Raw genomic sequence first — 18,767 nt, 5'->3', positions numbered from 1 at the left:
CTATATATATATATATATATATATATATATATATATATGTATATATATATATATAGTGGCTATGTTGGATCAGAAGGCATAGATCTCTTACCTGCTTTACGTTGTATCCTGTCTTGGCACTGGTTTCAATAAACATGACACTCAGTTCTTTGGCTCGCTGTTCTCCTTCTTCAATTGTTATCTGCCTACAGACACCACAGAGAAGGGGAAATCACAAGTGGCCCACCATAGTTCCACATACTGGGGGAAGAATCTGATGTCCCCAATGACTGTGGTAGGAGATTGGTGGAGTGGGAAGTAGCAAAACAGGCAGAGAAGCCTGGATACTGATCAGGGTTCTTCCACTAAACAAAAAGGCACTGTCAGCACCTTGGACAGCCACCCCAGGCTTGTGGGGCACCTGTTTTATGGTGCCATATTGTGCTGCTCCATGAATGGAAAATAGTGATAAGCTTTCAATTTTTCCTGTTTGCTTTAGCTCTGAGGTATCACAAGTAGTTCTGGCACTAGGATAGTGCCCTGATGCCATCTTTGCATATATCTCTCAGTGTCCATGGATTTATCCCTAATCTAAGATGTGATGGACATTTTCCATTTTCAAATTCACAGCAAATTTCCCAACTTGCCAAGTGAAGGATGGATGGGACTGTGATTTTGGGTGTTGGATTTGATTAAATTTCATTTGGCTTGATTGACTAGAAATGAAAGGTTTTTTTTGAGGGGGTGATCTTTGTGCTCACTGGGTAAATTTATTCAAATTGTATGCAGATTAGCACACCACACTGGAGTGAGATCTAGCACCTCTATGGGAGAATGTCTATGATGATACTGAGCTTTGCCCAGGAAAAACAATCCACTGTCTGTTACAGTCCTTTCTCTGCTGCTACAACATTCTCATTTTCTGACTTTGGAGCAAAACTGCTGCCTTTATGAGGCCCTAAGGAAATGCACACCTGTGACCTCCTGTCAGAGAATGTAAAAACCCCATGGTTTAATTCCACACAGTTCTCCCCTGGTTTATGGCACATGATCCTATGTTCACACTTGAGTAAGCATTGGTAATGAACATGTCAATTCTGCCTTGAACCAAAGTAAAAATATCCTGCAAAACCCCTCCAGTTGGGCTAGATTGGATGAGGACCATATTTTTGTACTTTGTAGACTTAGAAACCTTTTTTTCCTTTGAAGGCCTGTCAAAAGCAGAGACATCAAGTGAGTCCAGAAACAAGGTTAGTCAGAAGTTGGAGAAACCCAACTGGGAGCTTTCTGCGGAGTTAGATTAGCCAGCATGGCAACAGAGGGGCTAAGAATATAAGCTTTGGCTTTTACAGATTAAAATTGCTACTAGACTAAACCTGGTGAGGGTTAGAATGTCTCTTATCTACATTTTGGATCTCCTTCAGTGGCCAGCATAGTGCTTTGCAAATGGCAGGAGCTGAATAAATATCCACTGAATGAATGGATTCAATAAATAAAATCCAGTATTTGGAGAATTCAAACATACATATATACAGGGTATCACAGAATTCCTGTTTTTCCAAGAGCAAAAGGAAAATGTGGCCTAAGGCAAATGGGAGCTTCAGTGGTTCTTATACCAGTGGAGAATGGATATACATGTCACTTTGCAAGTTGGAAAATGAGGGCAGGAATAAATCAAGTGACTGAAGTACTAGTGGATATTGCCATCCCAGTGAAAGTCTGAAGACATTCATAGCAGTTTCAGTAAAGAAGGACACTTCAATTGCTCACCATGCCAGGGAAGTAGGAATTCTCAGTGCATCAATGTTCAGCAGCCTTGACTCAGAAAAGAAACTGTTGCCCACAACAGGCCTTTTTTCTCCCCACTTTGTCATGTGTAGGCATTAGGAGCATGGAATCTCTGATTCATTTTAGGTGTGATTCTTGAGATTTCACATTTAGTTCAACTTTCTCCACTTTTTGAAGCTTTCCCCCTCCTTCTCTTACCTCTTATCTGCCAAATCTGTCTTGTTGCCCACCAGCATGATGATGACATCACTTCCTCTTTCTGTCCTGACATCGTCAATCCACTTGGAGGTCTGTTGGAAGGAGTTGAGATCTGAGGTGGAAAACAGGAATAGAACTGAGATGAGTATGAAAGAGAGAAAAGAGAAGGGAAGGGAGGAGAAGAGAACAGCAAATAAAAGGCACAGAAACAGAGAGAGAAGGTCCACTTCTTGGGAGAAGATGAATTCTTGACAAATGAAGATTTCCTAGTAATAGAAAAAAGGAGATGACCGATTTTTGAATGTAAAGAGAAATAGAAAAAAGAAAGCAACATTAAGCAATATTATTAATTGTATACTAAGAGTGTATCTTGGAGTCTTCCTGAGGACTAAACCTCTTTTACAATGTGGCGATAATAATGACATTACCTTCAGATGAATTTGCCATGCCATCAACATTAAATCTCTTTCAGGGACATTTTGGAGATATTTCTCAGAAATGCTAGTGAATAATTTCACTTTGTCAGAAATGATTAATTTTCTCAAGAAGTTATTTTAATTTAACATTTGCCAATGAATCACCCTCTCTTTGTGTTTATAGACAAGTGACTTCATGGCTCCAGATGTGATAATCCATATGATGCCTGGGAATATTAGCTTTTGTAGTAAGTTCGGTATTGCGAGTCTTATTTTATTTCTATTCAAATTCAAATTTATCAAGAGACCTATTTCTTTGGTTTCTGTGTCCATGGGCTTCTGTGTTCATGAGTGACTGTCAGAGATAGCCACTCTTTGGAAGGGTACATGTGTGTGTATGTGCACATTTGTGTAGATCTACAGGCAGAAAAAAGGACTAAAAGATGGTGTGTGGAGCCCTGCTCAAAGGTTCAAGAAAAGGTAAGCCAGGACAGGGTAGTAAGGACTATGATGTTGGCAAGGATGGAGTAGTTGATGCTATCATAGATATGACTTATTTATTTATTTAAATTTTGCCCCACCCCCTTAAATTAATTAATTTAGAATATTTTTCCATAGTTACATGATTCATGTTCTTTCTCTCCCCTCCTCCCACCTCCCTCTCATAGCCAGTGCTCAATTTCACTGAGTTTTACATATCATAGATATGGTTTAACTCCCTAATTCAGGTCTCTTCCCACTCCAATCCATACTTTGCATAGCCACCAAAGTGATTTTTCTGGGTCTGACTATGTCACCTCCCTGCTCAGTAAACAATAATGGTTCCCCATTATATAAATATATGTATGCATAAAATATATATATATACTTATGTGTGTATATATGTGTACATGTATATATATATATATAAATAATATATAACAAAAAATAAACTCTCCTGGCATTTAAAGATCTTCACTATCTTGTCCCTCCTTCCTGTCTTTGCTCCCTTATAGGCATGACTCCCCTCTGCCCTCTTTATGATCCAACCATACTGGCCTGTATCCAGTTCCTCATATATGTTACTCAATCCCCCATCTGATGGTCCCCCATACCTGGAATGCCCTTCTTCTTTACCTCCACCTCACAAAATTCTTGGTCTCCTTTAGAATTCATCTTAGCTATTATCTGCTATGGGAAGGCCTCTCCTGGTCCTTCCTAGCTTCTAGTGGCCTTCCCTTTTCAGCCTTTCTATATATAACTTGTATGCAGTTTTCTGTATATGGTGCTCCCCTCCCCATTTGAACTCATAAGCTCATTAAGGAGCAGGAAATGTTTTTATTTTTTTCTTTATATTCTCAGGCTCAGGCTTGTGCCCAGAACCCAGTAAGCACTTAATAAATGCTTGTTGATTGATTGAGTGCTACAAAAAGAACTTGCTTCTGTTTCCTTGGTCTTGGAAGTTGGCAGCTGTTTCCTCTGTACCAGCACTCATGGGCACCATTGTTCCAACCCTTGCACATGCCCACAAAAGAAGAAAGTTCCAGTTTATGTTCTTCCAGCCTTGACCCCCATGGGGTCTGGCTGGCTTTTCTGTGCTCTGGTGATCTCGGCTGCAGTAGCAGCTACAGCCAAGAGAGGCCAACTCTCTGTGCAGAAATGAACCCTTCCTTCTCTACAGTACTCCCTTTTTCTGTCCTTGCTTCATTTCTTTCCAGATTAACCTCAAGGAGGAATCTTAATTCAGCGCAAAATGAAGCACCTGTCCATGCTCAGCATCTCTCTCATCTTCACAAACACCTGTAAAATTATCTGTCACCATCTTGAACATAATGGGTCTTGGTAATCTTTTAGGGCAATGGAAAATTCCTTATAGAATTAGGATGAAAAAAAGAGAAAGTAATGGACCCATCCAGAATTTACTTAGTTGTTCTCAACCTTTTTTGTGTCATAGATCTGGTACACTAGCAAATCCTATGAATTTCTTCTCATCATAATATTTTTAAATGCATGAAATAAAGTAAATATAATTACAAAGGAAATCAATTACATTGAAATCCAGTTATCATTTAAAAAAAACAACAGTTTATGGACCCTAGGTTAAGAATGCAAATAAAATACACATATCCATGTTCATTTCCCCTGAAAAGTTGTACTGGTTTTTTTCTCCTCTACCCCACCTTCTACTCCCACTGCCCAGTAATACATCATGGGCAATAGGTAACCTGGGCAGATGTAGGATATAAATTACAGTGTGTGCTTGGTGTTTAAATGCAGTCTCTAGACTCCTGCTGCTCAGCAAATGTACCAGGTGTTGCTGAGTGATCCCTAACACCGCCTTCTGCCAGGGTCTCATTCCTTGCAGAAACAAAGCCATGCAATACCATAATGACTACATAAAAGCCACTGCCACACCTAGCTGTGAGGATCAGAAGATTTAGATTTCTTCCTTCAACAATGCCACTGTGGCGTTTTTGCTGGGCCATTATTTGGCCTGGAACGTGGGCATGTATCTGCTTGGTAAAACCACCTATCGCTGCACTCACTTGTGATGTCGTATACCACCACGGCCACAGTGGAGTCCCGGATGTAACTGGGGATTAGGCTGCGGAATCTCTCCTGGCCAGCGGTGTCCCAGAGTTGCAATCGGACCTGCCAAGGGGACAGAGAGAAAAAGAGAGGGAGGAAAGAAGAACAATAGATAAGTATCGATTTTTTGTATCCCCAGGGCCAAGTCCAGAGCACCCTAGCACCCTGTAAGTATTCAATCAGTACCTGCCAATTGATGACTATAAAACAGTGGTTCCCAAACTTTTTTGGCCTACCGCCCCCTTTCCAGAAAAAATATTACTTAGCCCCCTGGAAATTAATTTTTTTTTATTTTAATTGCAATTAATAGGAAAGATAAATGCACCTGTGGCCATCACCGCTCCCCTGGATCACTGCAGCACCCACCAGGGGGTGGTAGTGCCCACTTTGGGAATCACTGCTATAAAGGGACAGCAAATAGAAGGCTGGCCCAGAAAGGGAATTATCAAAGGTGTTACAACTTGAAGTTTCATGCTTTGGACATGGGGGAACTCCATCATTTTATATAGCACTAATGCTGCTATAAGAGTGCTATAATGGCACTTATATCACATCTTAAAGTTTACAAAGTGTTTCACAAGTACTATCTCCTTTGATCCTAACAACCTTGCAAAATAAGTGATTTTTAAACATTAATATTTAATTTTTTCCTCAATTACATGAAGAAGCCATTTTTAAACTTTTTTTAAAAAATTGAACAAATTCTTAGCCTCTCTCCCTTCTATCCCCCCTTCTTGAAATGGCAAGCAATCCAATAAAGATTTTACATGTGTAATAATATAAAACATCTTTCCATATTAGTCCTTTTGAGAAAGAGAACTCCAACAAACAAAAGATAAGTGAAGAAATAAAGTGAAATACGGTATGTCTCGTCTGCATTTAGACTCTATCAGTTCTGTCTTTGGGGGTAGATGACATTTTTCATCATGGGTAAGTGATGTAACTATGCTCATTTTAGAAGTAAACTCAAATAAAGATATTAAATAACTGGTTGGGTCCACACTGACAGTAAGGATATGTCTCAGGCAGATATCTATCCACTATGTCCCTTCACAAAAGGGCAGCAAGAAAAGTGCCAAAGATCAGTTTTCCTTTCTCTGCTTTGTCTTAGACATCAGTGTGACCAGGCTGGGTCTCATTAACATGGACCTAGCCTCCTCTTCCATAGATTATGCTTTGTCAGGTAGAAAAATGATCCTAGTTCTCAAATCTGACACTTACCGTACGATCCTCCAAATACATAGTTTTTGATAAAAAGTCAATCCCGATAGTTGCCTGTAAGAGAAGAAAGGAAGGAGCAAAGTGAGAAAGATCATAGAGAACTCAATGTTGGACAAAAGGGTCTGGTAACCCTAAATGTGTTTAGAAAGAAAAAAAGGAGCATGTTACATAGAACAAGAGAGCAATCTGATTTTGGGGAATCTTATACCATGCTTTAATATTAATTTTTTTCAACAGGCATTTGTTTTCTCTCAATACCCACCCGACTTCTGGGGAAGGAAACAAACAAAACAAATTCTTATTAACAAATGTGCATAGTCAAACAAAGTTCCACTTTGGCCACGTCCATGTCTCATTCTGCATCTCGAGTCTCCCACTCCTCTCTCAGGAAAGAAATAGCTTGTTTCATTATCAATCCTCTGGAATTATGGTAACATTGCATCAGAGTTCCCAAGTCTTTCAAAGGTTGTCTTTATCATATTGTTGTCATTGTGAAAATGGTTCTCCTGGTTCACTCACTTCATTTTGTATCAATTCATACATGTCTTCCCAATTTTTTTCTGAAATAACCTTTTCACTGTTTCTCATAGCACAATAATATTATATTACATTTAAATATCAAAACTTGTTTAGCCATGCCTCAGGTAATGGACTTGTCCTCAATTTTTTGGTGCTTTTCCACTACAAAAAACAAAGAGCTTCTATAAACATATTTGTACAAATGAGTTCTTTTCCTGGGTCTTTGATCTCCTTAGGGTATATAAACCTAGTAATGGCATCACTAGGTCAAGGAATATCATCTTTCTTTTTGCCTTGATGAATTCTCTTCTTAATGAGCTCGAATTTGTTCTCCCTACCCCCAATAGAATAATAAATAATAGCATCAGCATCAACTAAAATGTCTTAGTTGTCCACTGAGTACAGATACTGGATTGAGCAGTATGACTGAGCAGAATGGATTTGGTGTTAGAAGACCTAGGCTTTTCATCTTGGCTCTGCCACATATTAATCATGTTACTAACCCCATTTTACAAATGTGAAATCTGAAGTTTAGAGAATTTTAGACCCATTAAGCCTCAGATTTCTCATCTGTAAAAGGGACCAATGACACACATACATGTAGGGTAACTTTTATAAACTGTAAAGTATTATATAAATGAGTTACTATTTCTTTTTTCAAAATGCAAGCAATACACCCACTATATTCTGTGTTAAAAGGCTCTGACTTACAATGACATGAATTTATCTTACTCTGAAACTACCTTGAAAAAAATGGAACCAATGATCTTCACAACCAATGAAAAAGGTTCTCTTTCAAACTCTTTCTTTGGTCCTCTTCCTTCAATGAGACCCTGGACAGGGAAGGAGGCACTAATGTCCACTCCTAATCTTTAGGTCCCTGCCTCCCAGTTTCTACTGTTTTCAAATTCTAATCTAAAACCTGGTTAGCTTCTTGTTGCCATCCCTCAATGGTAGAGGCCCAGACTCATTTCCAGCAGGGGGCATGTGGAGTCTTCTCATTGATCCATGCCCATAAAATACTTCCTACTACTCTTCTTCCTTTTCATGGATTGATCTGAATTTCCACATTTATCCTATCACAGACACATATGAAGGAAGCCATTTGTTTTTTAAAGGAAAATTTCTTCAGATGAACTGGGAAGCACTAGCATAAAAGGTAGGAAAACTATTACTCCATACATTATGAAGCATGAATTATGAATTCACTAGTTAGCGACTTAGTTAATGGTATGATACAAAGGAAGGAACATTGTGTCATGGGAAAAAGAACCATCTCCACTAATGAAAATGGCTGCCCACCCATGATATGACAAGGTCACCTGTGTAACCTCAGAAAGGTCATTAAATCTTCCTGAGGCTCGGTTTCCCCAAGACTTGATGGCCTCTGAGATCCCTTCCAGCTCTAGATTTATGGTCCTTTCAGATGTGACTTGATGGGTGGAAACTAAAGCTTACCCAAGTAGAATGATGACTCTTAATTGGTTCAAAGGCAGATGAGGAGTGAATAAATCTTTATATAATATTTTCTATGTTCCAGGTACTGTGCTAAATGTACTACAAAACATTTTATTTTACCCTCACAAGAACCATGAGATGAATGCTTTCATTATCCTCATTTACAGATGAGTAAACTGAGGTAATATGACTTTCTCAGGGTCACACACACCCCATAAGAGTCTGAGGATCGATTTAAACTCAAGTCTCCCTGACTCTAGGCTTAGAGCTCTATCAAGCACCACTTGACTGACCCAAGTTTGGCAGGCATTCTTAATTCAACCATTGAGTTCCACCCAAGATGCTGAAAGAGTAGATCCCAAAGCCCAACACTGGGGAGTTCTGAGGAAGCCAAGTCTTTTTCTGGGTTCAAGCCAGGAACAGAGCAGACATCTAGGGGCCAGCTCCCTTGCTCTTAGGTCTCATGGTAAAGCCAAAGGCAAGATTGAGCAAGATTTGACGTCTAGATTAATATGGGTGCTAACAAACTGTGAACTCTGATTTCTTTTGTATAATTATGATTGATTGTACTTTTATGCAATTTACTTTCCCCCTTGTAAACAAATAGATAAATAATAGCTAGCATTTATATGATGCTTTAGGGTTTGCAAAGCACTTCACAAAGATTTAATCCTCTCAGCAATTTTGAGAGGTAGATGATATCTTTGTTTCTATTTTACAGATGAGGATACTAAAGGCCCAAGTGGACTTAACAGGGTGTCTAAGCCAAGAAGAAAAAAGAGTTTTTGTTGTACTTCAGTCATTTCAGTTGTGTCCAAATCTTTGTGAGCCTATTTGGGGTTTTCTTGGCAAAGATGTTGGAATGATTTTGGCATTTCCTTTGCCAATTCATTTAATAGAGAAGGAATCTGAGGCAAAAAAAGACTATGTGACTTGCCCAGGGTCACAAAGCTACTAAGTGTCTGGGGCCAAACTTGAATTCAGGTCTTCCCAACTCCAGGCCAGAAGCTCTATCCACTGTGCCACTTAGCTGCCCCATTAGAAAGAGTAGTCATTAGTTATGTAACAGAAATATCTCATGGTGGCAATAGTGTGGTACTTAATGATAAGAGTGTGGCAGAAAATTATACTTTGGTCCAGCTCAGAGCTTCCATGAAGGATAAGGTTTTTAATAGGAAACTATTACTCAGGACAGTTTTCCCCCTTGGGAAGGAATAGAAAGCAGACCATATTCCCTGGGAATTAGAGGATTTTAAGCAAAGAATCTCCCCATAGGGAGTAATTCTATGGAAATGACAGTCTAACAGCTTTATCAACTCCCTGGTCACTCAGTTGTCAGTAGAATTCAGTGATCTGAGGGAACTGAAATTCAATTTAACCATAAATTTATGCATGGTTCTGTCTTATCCCTTCTTTGTTAGCCACATAGTGACGGGTAGGCTCTAGATCTAGACATTTTGTCTCTCTCTTGCACAGGAGATCTTGCTCTGTCCATGCCAGAGTTCCCTTTCTGGCCCTAACCAGTCCTAGATCTTTTCTTTAGAGATCTTTCAGATATCTCCCCTCTTTTGGTTCTCAGAGGATGAATAGAGATGTATTGTTCTCAGTTTGTAAAAAGCCTCAGAGTACTGAGTGCTATGGCCTTTTACATCACGGGAATAACACAGGCAACATGGTCTGGCAGTCAGGAAAATCCAAGTTCAAATCTGACCTCAGACAAATACTGGTTGGATGACCCTGGGAAAGTTACTTTACCCTAAAATGCCCTGGGCATATCTCTAAGAATATAAATTGTGGAAGAAATGCATATGTACATTGTTGGCAGAGGAAGATCCTTATGCCAATGAAATCTCAGGTTCATAGTGTGTGTATATATAGATAGAAATATATATAAGTATTTAAAATGTATTTGTTACATTAAAATTTGCAGATAACTCCCTCCATCCCTCTTCCTGCCATAGAGGAGAGCATCATTTGACAAAAAGATATGTATGTATAGAACTATGTCTTACTTGTTTCTGTTTATGAGTCCTTTCTCTGGAAGTGGAAATACTCAAGTCATTCTTCAAACAATATTTCTGTTGCTGTATATAATGTTCTTTTGGTTCTACTCATCTCACTCTTCATAATTTCACGTAGGTTTCTCTATGATTTCTTAAAATTAACCTATTCATCATTTCTTACAGCACAATAACATTCCATCACAATCGTATGCCACAATTTGTTTAGCCATTTCCCATTTGACGGGCATCTCAATTTCTAGTTCTTAACTAGCACAAAGAGAGCTGCTAGATATATTGTAGAACATAGAGGTTCTTTTCCTTTTCCTCTGATCACCCTAGGAAATAAACCTAATAATGGTATTGCTGGCCAAAAGGTATACTTTCTTTTATAACTCCTTGAGCATAATTTCAGATTGCTTTCCAAAATGGTTGGATTAATTCACAGTCCCACCATTAATATTTTAATGTCCCCATTTTCAACATCACTTCCAACATTTGTTATTTTGCCTGTATTTTTTAATTATTTTAGCCAATCTGATAGATGTGAATGATATCTCAAAGTTGTTTGGATTAGCATTTCTCTAATTATTATAATTTAGAGTAATTTTTTCACGTAGTTATATATAACTGATTTTGTCATCCAAAAACTGTCTGCTCATATCTTTTGACAATTTATCAATTGGGTAGTGACTCATATTCTTACAAATTTGACAAAGTTCTTTGATAGAATAAGGGAGGCTGGTCTTAGAGTCAAGAGGGCGGGTTTAAGTTTAGCCTTGGACACATGCTAGCTATGTGATCCTGGGCAAACCATTTAACCTCTCACTATTCTAGGTACTTCTCTAGGAATATAAGTTAGAGACTTGTTGACCTATAAAGGCTCTATTTGAAGAATTCCCACCATAGATGAAATCACAGGTTCAGACTTTAAAAAAAATTAACACAGCAGGATATTCCCAATATTACAAGACACTTTATCTTTCAGTTTGGAGTATTTTTGCTGGCTGTACTTCACACCTGGAATACTCATCTTCCTCATTGCTGATTCTTGGCTTCCCTGACTCCCTTCAAGTCCCAAATAAAATGACATCTGCTACAAGAAGACTTTCTTGATACCTGTTAATTCTAATGCCTTCCCTTTCTTGATTATTTCCTATTTATTCTGTGATATAGCTTATTTGTATATATTTGGTTTACATGTTGTTTTCCCCCATTAGATTGTAAGCAATTTGAAGACAGGGACTGCTTTTCCTTTTCTTTGTATCCCCAACACTTAGCACAGTGCTTGGCATATAGTAGGCACTTAATAAATGCTTAATGATCTTAAAGACAGTCAACTGTTAAAGACTTAGTTACTCTAAACCAATGATGGGCAAACTATGGCCGGCGGGCCAAATGTGGCCCCCTGAAATTTTCTTTCTGGCCATGCGACATTATTCCTAATCTGACAAATACAATGAGTAAGATACAATGCAATGAAAGTTTGAAAGAGCTGCCTTAGAAACAGACTGACAGATGAGCATTTCCTTTCCTTTGGCCCCCTCTTTAAAAAGTTTGCCCATCACTGCCCTAAACAATCCCGTGAGCCAAGCAATTCCAAAAGACTCATGATGAACAAAGCTACTTTTCACCTCTAGAGAAGGAACTGATGGACTCTGAGTACAGAGTGAAGCAGACTTTGAAAACTTTTTTTATTTCTCATCGCAAAATAGCTAATATGACTTCACATGTACAATTAATATATTGCTCAATTTCTCAGTGGGGGTAAGAAAGGAGGCAATTTGGAACTCAAAATTTTATAAAGAATGTTAATTTACATGTAATTGGGAAAAATAAAATATTATATTTGAAAATAAATTTATAGATAGACACATAGTCAGGCAGAAAGGTAGACAGAGATGCATGAATATAGACAGATAAGAGAGACAGACAGGTAGATATAGACAGAGATGGATGGATGGATAGATACATTTAGACAGACACAGATGGACAGACAGATAGAGATTGGCAGAAGTAGAGGGATGGATAGAGAGAGAGATTAGATAGAGCGATGGATGGATAGATAGATAGAGATATACAGATAGAAATAGACAGACAGGGATATATGGATGTATAGCTAAGAGACATACACAGACAGACAGACACAGATAGATAAATAGATTAGAGTGATAAGATTAGATTGATGGGCAAATAGGCAGAGAAATAGATGGGATAGATAGACAGACAGTTAGACAGATTAGATAGATAGATAGAAAGACAGAGAGATAGGTAGACAGACAAATAGATATGGACAGATTGATATAGATAGATAGACATACAGAAAGACAGATAGAGATAGACAGATGGCTAGAAAGACAGACAGATGTAGATAGATAGAAAGATAGATAGAAAGACAGACTGACAGATGATAGACAGATAAATAGATAAAACAGATAGATGGATTGATGGATGGGTGGATAGATAAATGCTTACTGAATGGCCCTTTGGGAAGGCCAAGAGACTTCTTCCATGCTCTTATCTCTTTAGCCTTTTTTCTTTTTCTTAAATCCTGTGCCCTGTTCTCTGCTCTTTCCTCTGTTCACCTCTCTCTCTCCACTCCTCAATTTGTTTGTCTCCCTTTTCCGTGATTGTACTCACAAAACTGGCAGCCCCCAAGAGCCTGGCTAAGCCCAATATCAAACAACTGCATTCAGAGATCAGATGCCAAGAAAACATTCAGCCGCCTCGGTCTATAGCCTGTGTGCTGGCTGCCACCCAGAGAGAGGGGAAAAAACTCACCCACCGAGGCAGATTGAGGCTGAGGGAGCAGAGAAGAATGGTCTGAGCTCTTTGGAAAGAAAACAAGAAAACAACTTATTGTCAGTCTGTACCTAATGACCCTTAGTCTATTAGTGTATTTAAAGACATAGAGGTCAGCCTCAAACATCTCTTTCCCAGGTTGCATAGCTGCACTTTCCCAAGGCAGTTATCATGTGCAGAGGAAAGCAGGCTGAATTGGTGGTCAGAAGAGCTTTGTGTCTTGACCACCCACGTGACGTTGGCAACCTCATTTCTCTGGGGCTCTGTTTCCTTTTCTTTAAAAGGAAGGGACTGGATCAGACAGCCTCTGAGGTCCCTTCCATCTCTGTCTATGATCTGATGATTTCTTCAGTTTTAATATTCTCATTTTTCATCACTAGCATGCTCTCGTGCCTAGGTAAATATGTAGTTTAGAATGGCACACAGTATGGTGGGCAAGCTGAGTAGAAAAGCATAGAGTACTGGCTATGTAGATGGGAGACCTGAGTTCAAATCTGATCTCAGATATTGGTCACTTAATTGGCTCACTTGACCTGGGAAAGTCACAACCTCTCTTTGCCTCAGGTTTCTATTCTATAAAATGGGGACAATAGTATCTTCCAGAGTTGTTCTGAAGATCCAGTTTGATAACCTATGTAATGCACTGTGCAAATCTTAAAGTGCTATATAAATGCTAGCTATCATTACTATTATTTATTGTGAGTATGAGCATGCACAGTGGTATACACAGAGCAGCAAGATGGCACAGTGGATAGAGCACCTGGCTAAGAATCAGGAGGACTCATCTTCCTGAGTTCAAATCTGGCCTCAGACACTTACTACCTGGGTGAGCCTGGGCAAACCACATAACCCTGTTTGCCCCTGTTTCCTCAACTAAAAAATAAGCTGGAGAAGGAAATGGCAAACAACTCCAATATCTTTGCCAAGAAAATTCCAAATGGGGTCTCAGAGAGTTGGACTCGACTGAAAAGCAACTGATCAATGACCATACATAAATGGCAATATGAAAGACAGAACACTGGTTTCAAGGGGAAAGGGGAAAAATGGATTTTAAGTCCTGGCTCTATCAACTGGGGACACTTAGTCCACATATTTTCCCATATCATTGAATTAGACAGAGGTTCAGTGATTTGCCCAATATCAGACTAGAAGAAAGTAGATTCAAATCAAGAGATAATCCAGGTCCTGGAGTTTCAAATCTAGTGGCTCCAAATCTATTGACCCACTTATTAGCTATGTAGCCCCGGCTATGAGGCTTAGTCTCTAAGCCTCAATTTCCTCTTCTGTAAAATGGGTTCAACAAGACTTTTACTATTTGTGTTGTGAGGTCTGTGATAAGAAAGTGTTTTGGAAACTAAAATATGAGATATTATTATTGTTGTTGTTTGTAAGATTAGGGAGGCAGCTGGAACATAGTGGATGATAAGGAGCTGATCTGAGTTACAAAATCTTGAGTTCAAGTCCTCTTTGATGCACAGTGGTCATGTGACTGGTCAACTCATTGTACTTTTGTGACAGCTCTCTAATATTCTAAAGTTGCAAACAGATGCTGCTCTGCAGTAGTGGAGGGAGTTTCCTACCCAGAAGTACTCTACATCAATGAAAGCACAAATATGAGCCCTTTCCTTTCCCTCCCAAATATGAAAGTTAAAGTTCCTGTTGCTGCTGCTCAGTCATGTCTTCAGGACCCCATTTGGACATTTTCTTAGCAAAGACACTGGAGTAGTTTGCCATTTCCTTCTCCAGCTCATTTTATAGATGAGGAAACTGAGGCAAACAGGATTAAATGACTTGCCCAGGTTCATCCAGCTAGGGGGTGTCTTTGCATTTTTTTGCTGCATATTTGCAAGAAAATAATTATCAATAAACCTTTGGAATATGTCTAAAAAAATCCTGATTCCACAGGCAGCACTCTATCCACTGAGCCACCCAGCTGCTTCCCTGAAGTTTCTACAGGCTTCCAACTTAGGTCCATGCAATGCTTTGCTCCCAAAGAACTGGAAGTATGTGTTCCAATGCAAAGCAACTATTTTTGCTTCCTCCTCTCCCATTTGGAATTCCTTAACTTGGGAGTTGTCCCTGAGACCCTGCAGACCAGAAGGCCAAGGTATTCTTGGGTCCAAGTGCCAGCGTGTGTCAGTGAATGTGAGAAGGAGCCCACATTCTGTCTGCCTTGTGAGTCTGTTAATGCCATGGCTATACGCCTGCAATCTGTCAGCGTGATGGTCTTAAGGGGAAGTTCATTTTCATTTTAAAAGAAAAATGAGCCGACTCTTTCTGGTTAGCCCAGAGATGGGAATGTTTTTGCCGGACACTAGCCAGGGCCTTGGTAACAAGTTGAAGGGTCCTATTCATTGAGCATCATCAACATCCCAGAATCACAAAGACAAAACCTGGTGCCTGGAAACTGGTCCATACAGCCTGATGCAGCAATGTTACTGGGAATATCAGAGGCACAGAGGTATATTCATAGACTTTGCACCACAGCTATGCATGCTCTTCCTTGAAGACTGCAACACCTTCATAGTTTAGCCAGCAATTGGTGGGTGAACAAACATTTATCAAGCACTTACAAGAGTAGTTGGGTGGCCCAGTGCACAAAGAGCCAGGTGTAGAGAAGGGAAGACCTGGGTTTAAATCTGACACTTCCTAGCTGTATGACCCTGGGCAAGTCACTTCAGTTCCATTTGCCTAGTCCTTGTAGCTTTTCTGTCTTAGAATTGATACCCAAGAAAGTAAGGGTTAAAAAAAAGAAAGAACCTACTATGTGTCAAGTACTGTGCTGACTTCTGGGGAGGTTAGGGAAAAAAGGAAAGAAAAAAAATCCCTGCCTTCAAGGAGCTTACATTCTTTTTTTTTTTTTAAATCCTTACCTTCCATCTTGGAATCAATACTGTGTATTGGTTCCAAGGCAAGAGAGTGGTAAGGGTGGGCAATAGGGGTCAAGTGACTTGCCCAGGGTCACACAGCTGGGAAGTGTCTGAGGTCAGATTTGAACCTAGGACCTCCCATCTCTAGGCCTGGCTCTCAATCCACTGAAGGAGCTTACATTCTAATAAAGAAAGTAACTCTAGTATCTTTGTCAAGAAAACCCCCCAAATTGGGTCCTAAAGAGTCAGACATGCCTGATTCTAATAAAGGAATGTATGTTCCACACAACGAGAATGGAGGATAATCTCAGAAGGAAGATACTGGAGGGGATTGGGATAGGAAGGAGACTAAGAGGTCTCCCTTCCATGGAAGGTGAGATTTGAGCTGAATCTTGAAGGAAGCCACCACGTGGAGGTGAGGATGGAGAGCATTCTAGGTGAGGGGGGAAGCCAGTGCCAAGGCACTGAGACGGAAGGATTGTCTTCTGGGAATGATAGTAGCAAAGACAGATTGCGGAGTGTGTGCAGGAGAGTAAGGTATAAGAAAATTGGAATGAGGGCACTGGCCAAGTTGTAAAGAGCTTTAAATGGCAGAGAAGAACATGATGGTGTTTTTGTTTTTGTTTTTCTTTGCTCAATTATGGCTTTATTTTTGAATTTTATTTATTTATTTTAAAAATATTTTCCCATGCTTCCATGATTCATTTTCTTCCCCTCCCCTCTTTTCTTCCTCCTCCCAGAGACAACAAGCAATTCCACTGGGTTGTACAAATGTTGTCACTTGATACCTATTTCCATATTATTCATTTTTGCTATAGAGGGATTTTTTTAAAGCCAAAACCCCAACTCATATGCCCATATAAACAAGTGATAAGTCATTTGTTTTTCTTTTGCATTTCTACTCGCATAGAAGAACATGGTTTTTAATCAGCTTTTTTTTTGTTCAGGCCTTTCAGATGCACCTGCCTCTTCTTGACCCCATTTGGGGGGTTTCTTGGCAAAGATACTGGAGTAGTTTGTTCATTTCCTACTTCAGCTCATCTTATAGATGAGGAAACTGAGGCAGACAAGGTTAAGTGACTTCTGAGATCAGATTTGAAATCAAGTCTTTCTGACTCTAGCTTGGGTGTTCTATCCATTGCACTATCTAGCTGACATTTTTAGGAGCTACTGGAGTAAAACAAAAATTCCTTCCCTGGTGGTCATCCTTTTGGAGATGAGTCTCTCTACACAACCAGGCTGGTTCTCGGATGATATATACAGTCCATTTTCTGGACTTAAAGTCTCTCCAGTTTGGTGGGACCCTTTGGAACTTTTGTAGTTTGGATATAGGTCTTGGAGATCCCAAAGTCAGCAGTGGGGCAAAATGGATTCCCAGCAATGAAGGAAGGATAATGATAATATATATTCAACCTGAGAAGCAGCATGGCATTTAGAGCTGGCCCAAGGGTCGGGAAGACTTGGGCTCCAATCCCGCCTCAGACCAACACCAGCTGGGCATCTTAGGCAAGTTGTTTAACCTCAGCGTCTCAGGCAGCTAAGACCATTGAGTTAAAGAGAAGGTGCTAATTTATATTGGTACAGGGAACTTTCTCACCAGAAATTATACACGGGTCCAGAGCAAATGGATATATTGAGAAATTATTCATAACATAGATGTATACTTTTACGCACATATTCATTTAGGAGGGGGGAGCTAGGTAGCACAGTGGATAGAGCATTGGGCTTGGAGTCAAGAAAATTCATCTTCATGAGTTTGAAATGACCTCAGACAGTTACTAGCTGTGCAGCCTTGGGCAAGTCACTCAACCCTGTTTGCCTCAGTTTCCTCATCTATAAAATGAGCTGGAGAAGGAAAGGGCAAATCACTCCAGCATCTCTACCAAGAAAATCCCAAGGAGAAGCAACATGATCTAGTGTGGATAGACAACCAGCCTCAGAGTCAGGATGACCTGGGTTCAAAGTCTCTGACACACACCAGATATATGACTCTGAGCAAGTCACTTAACTTGCTTTAATTAATTAATATTTATTGAATACCTGTCTATATGTGCTAGGTGCTGAGAGACACAAGGACAAGCGTCTCTAACCTAATGAATTTCACAATTTAGTTGAGGAATTACAATTCATGCACAAACATTTACATGTCAGGTAAAATATAATATATTCCATACAAGCAGTTTAAAGAAATGTTCTGAAGGTTCAGATGACAGAGAGACCATTTCCGCCTGAGGGAATTAGGGAGCGTTTTGTAGAGGAGAAGACATCTGAGCTGATCCTTAAAGGACAAATAAGATTTCAAAAGGTGGGGATGTTAAGGGAGGCAATTCAATGCAGACTGAAAGATGTGATCAAAGGAGCAGACATGGGAAAGAATGGGGTGTGTTCAGAAACTACTGGGGTGTGTTCAGAAACTACTCCAGTTTCATCAGGGTTTGCATGTTTGGGACAAGAGTATAGCTACATTTAGAATCAGAGAGAGATAAAGTTGGAAAGGTAATGCAAATGAAAAACCATGAGTGGCAAAAGAAAGCATTTGAATTTTATTTGGTAGGCAATGGGGAGTCATGGAATATTTTGGAATAGAGTAGTGGATCAGAGCTATGATTTAAAAAGATGAATCTAAATAAGGTGTTGGGACAGCTAGGTGGTTCAGTAAATAAAGAGCCAGACCTAGAAATGGGAAGTCCTAGGTTCATATCTGACCTCAGACACTTCTTAGCTGTGTCACCATGGGCAAGTCCCTTAATCCCAATCACCTTCCCTTTACTGCTCTTTTGCCTTGGAACAGATACTGAGTATTGATTCAAAAGCAGAAGGTAAGGGATGGGAGAAAGAAAGAAAGAAAGAAAGAAAGAAAGAAAGAAAGAAAGAAAGAAAGAAAGAAAGAAAGAAAGAAAGAAAGAAAGAAAGAAAGAAAGAAAGAAAGAAAGAAAGAAAGAAAGAAA

General features: G+C 39.6%; 1 protein-coding gene across 2 annotated transcripts in view; it reads right to left on the bottom strand.

Moving 5' to 3' along the window:
- RAB6B (RAB6B, member RAS oncogene family) overlaps positions 1–18,767 on the bottom strand; it is a 159,137-nt gene that overhangs the window by 19,850 nt on the left and 120,520 nt on the right. Inside the window, exons 3-6 of one of the 2 annotated variants that reach the window (XM_044666702.1) lie at positions 6,171–6,224; positions 4,907–5,012; positions 1,966–2,077; positions 92–185 (exon numbers count right to left, since the gene is read on the bottom strand). In XM_044666702.1, the coding sequence (XP_044522637.1) occupies positions 92–185; positions 1,966–2,077; positions 4,907–5,012; positions 6,171–6,224 (366 nt within the window). The remainder of the gene's footprint in view (positions 1–91; positions 186–1,965; positions 2,078–4,906; positions 5,013–6,170; positions 6,225–18,767) is intronic. The other variant, XM_044666703.1, reaches the window with a different exon arrangement.

Source organism: Gracilinanus agilis, chromosome 3 (genome assembly GCF_016433145.1).
Source record: "Gracilinanus agilis isolate LMUSP501 chromosome 3, AgileGrace, whole genome shotgun sequence".
NCBI lineage: Eukaryota > Metazoa > Chordata > Mammalia > Didelphimorphia > Didelphidae > Gracilinanus > Gracilinanus agilis.
The sequence above is the reverse complement of the archived record's forward strand: the minus strand, read 5'-3'. Positions and strand labels throughout refer to the sequence as shown.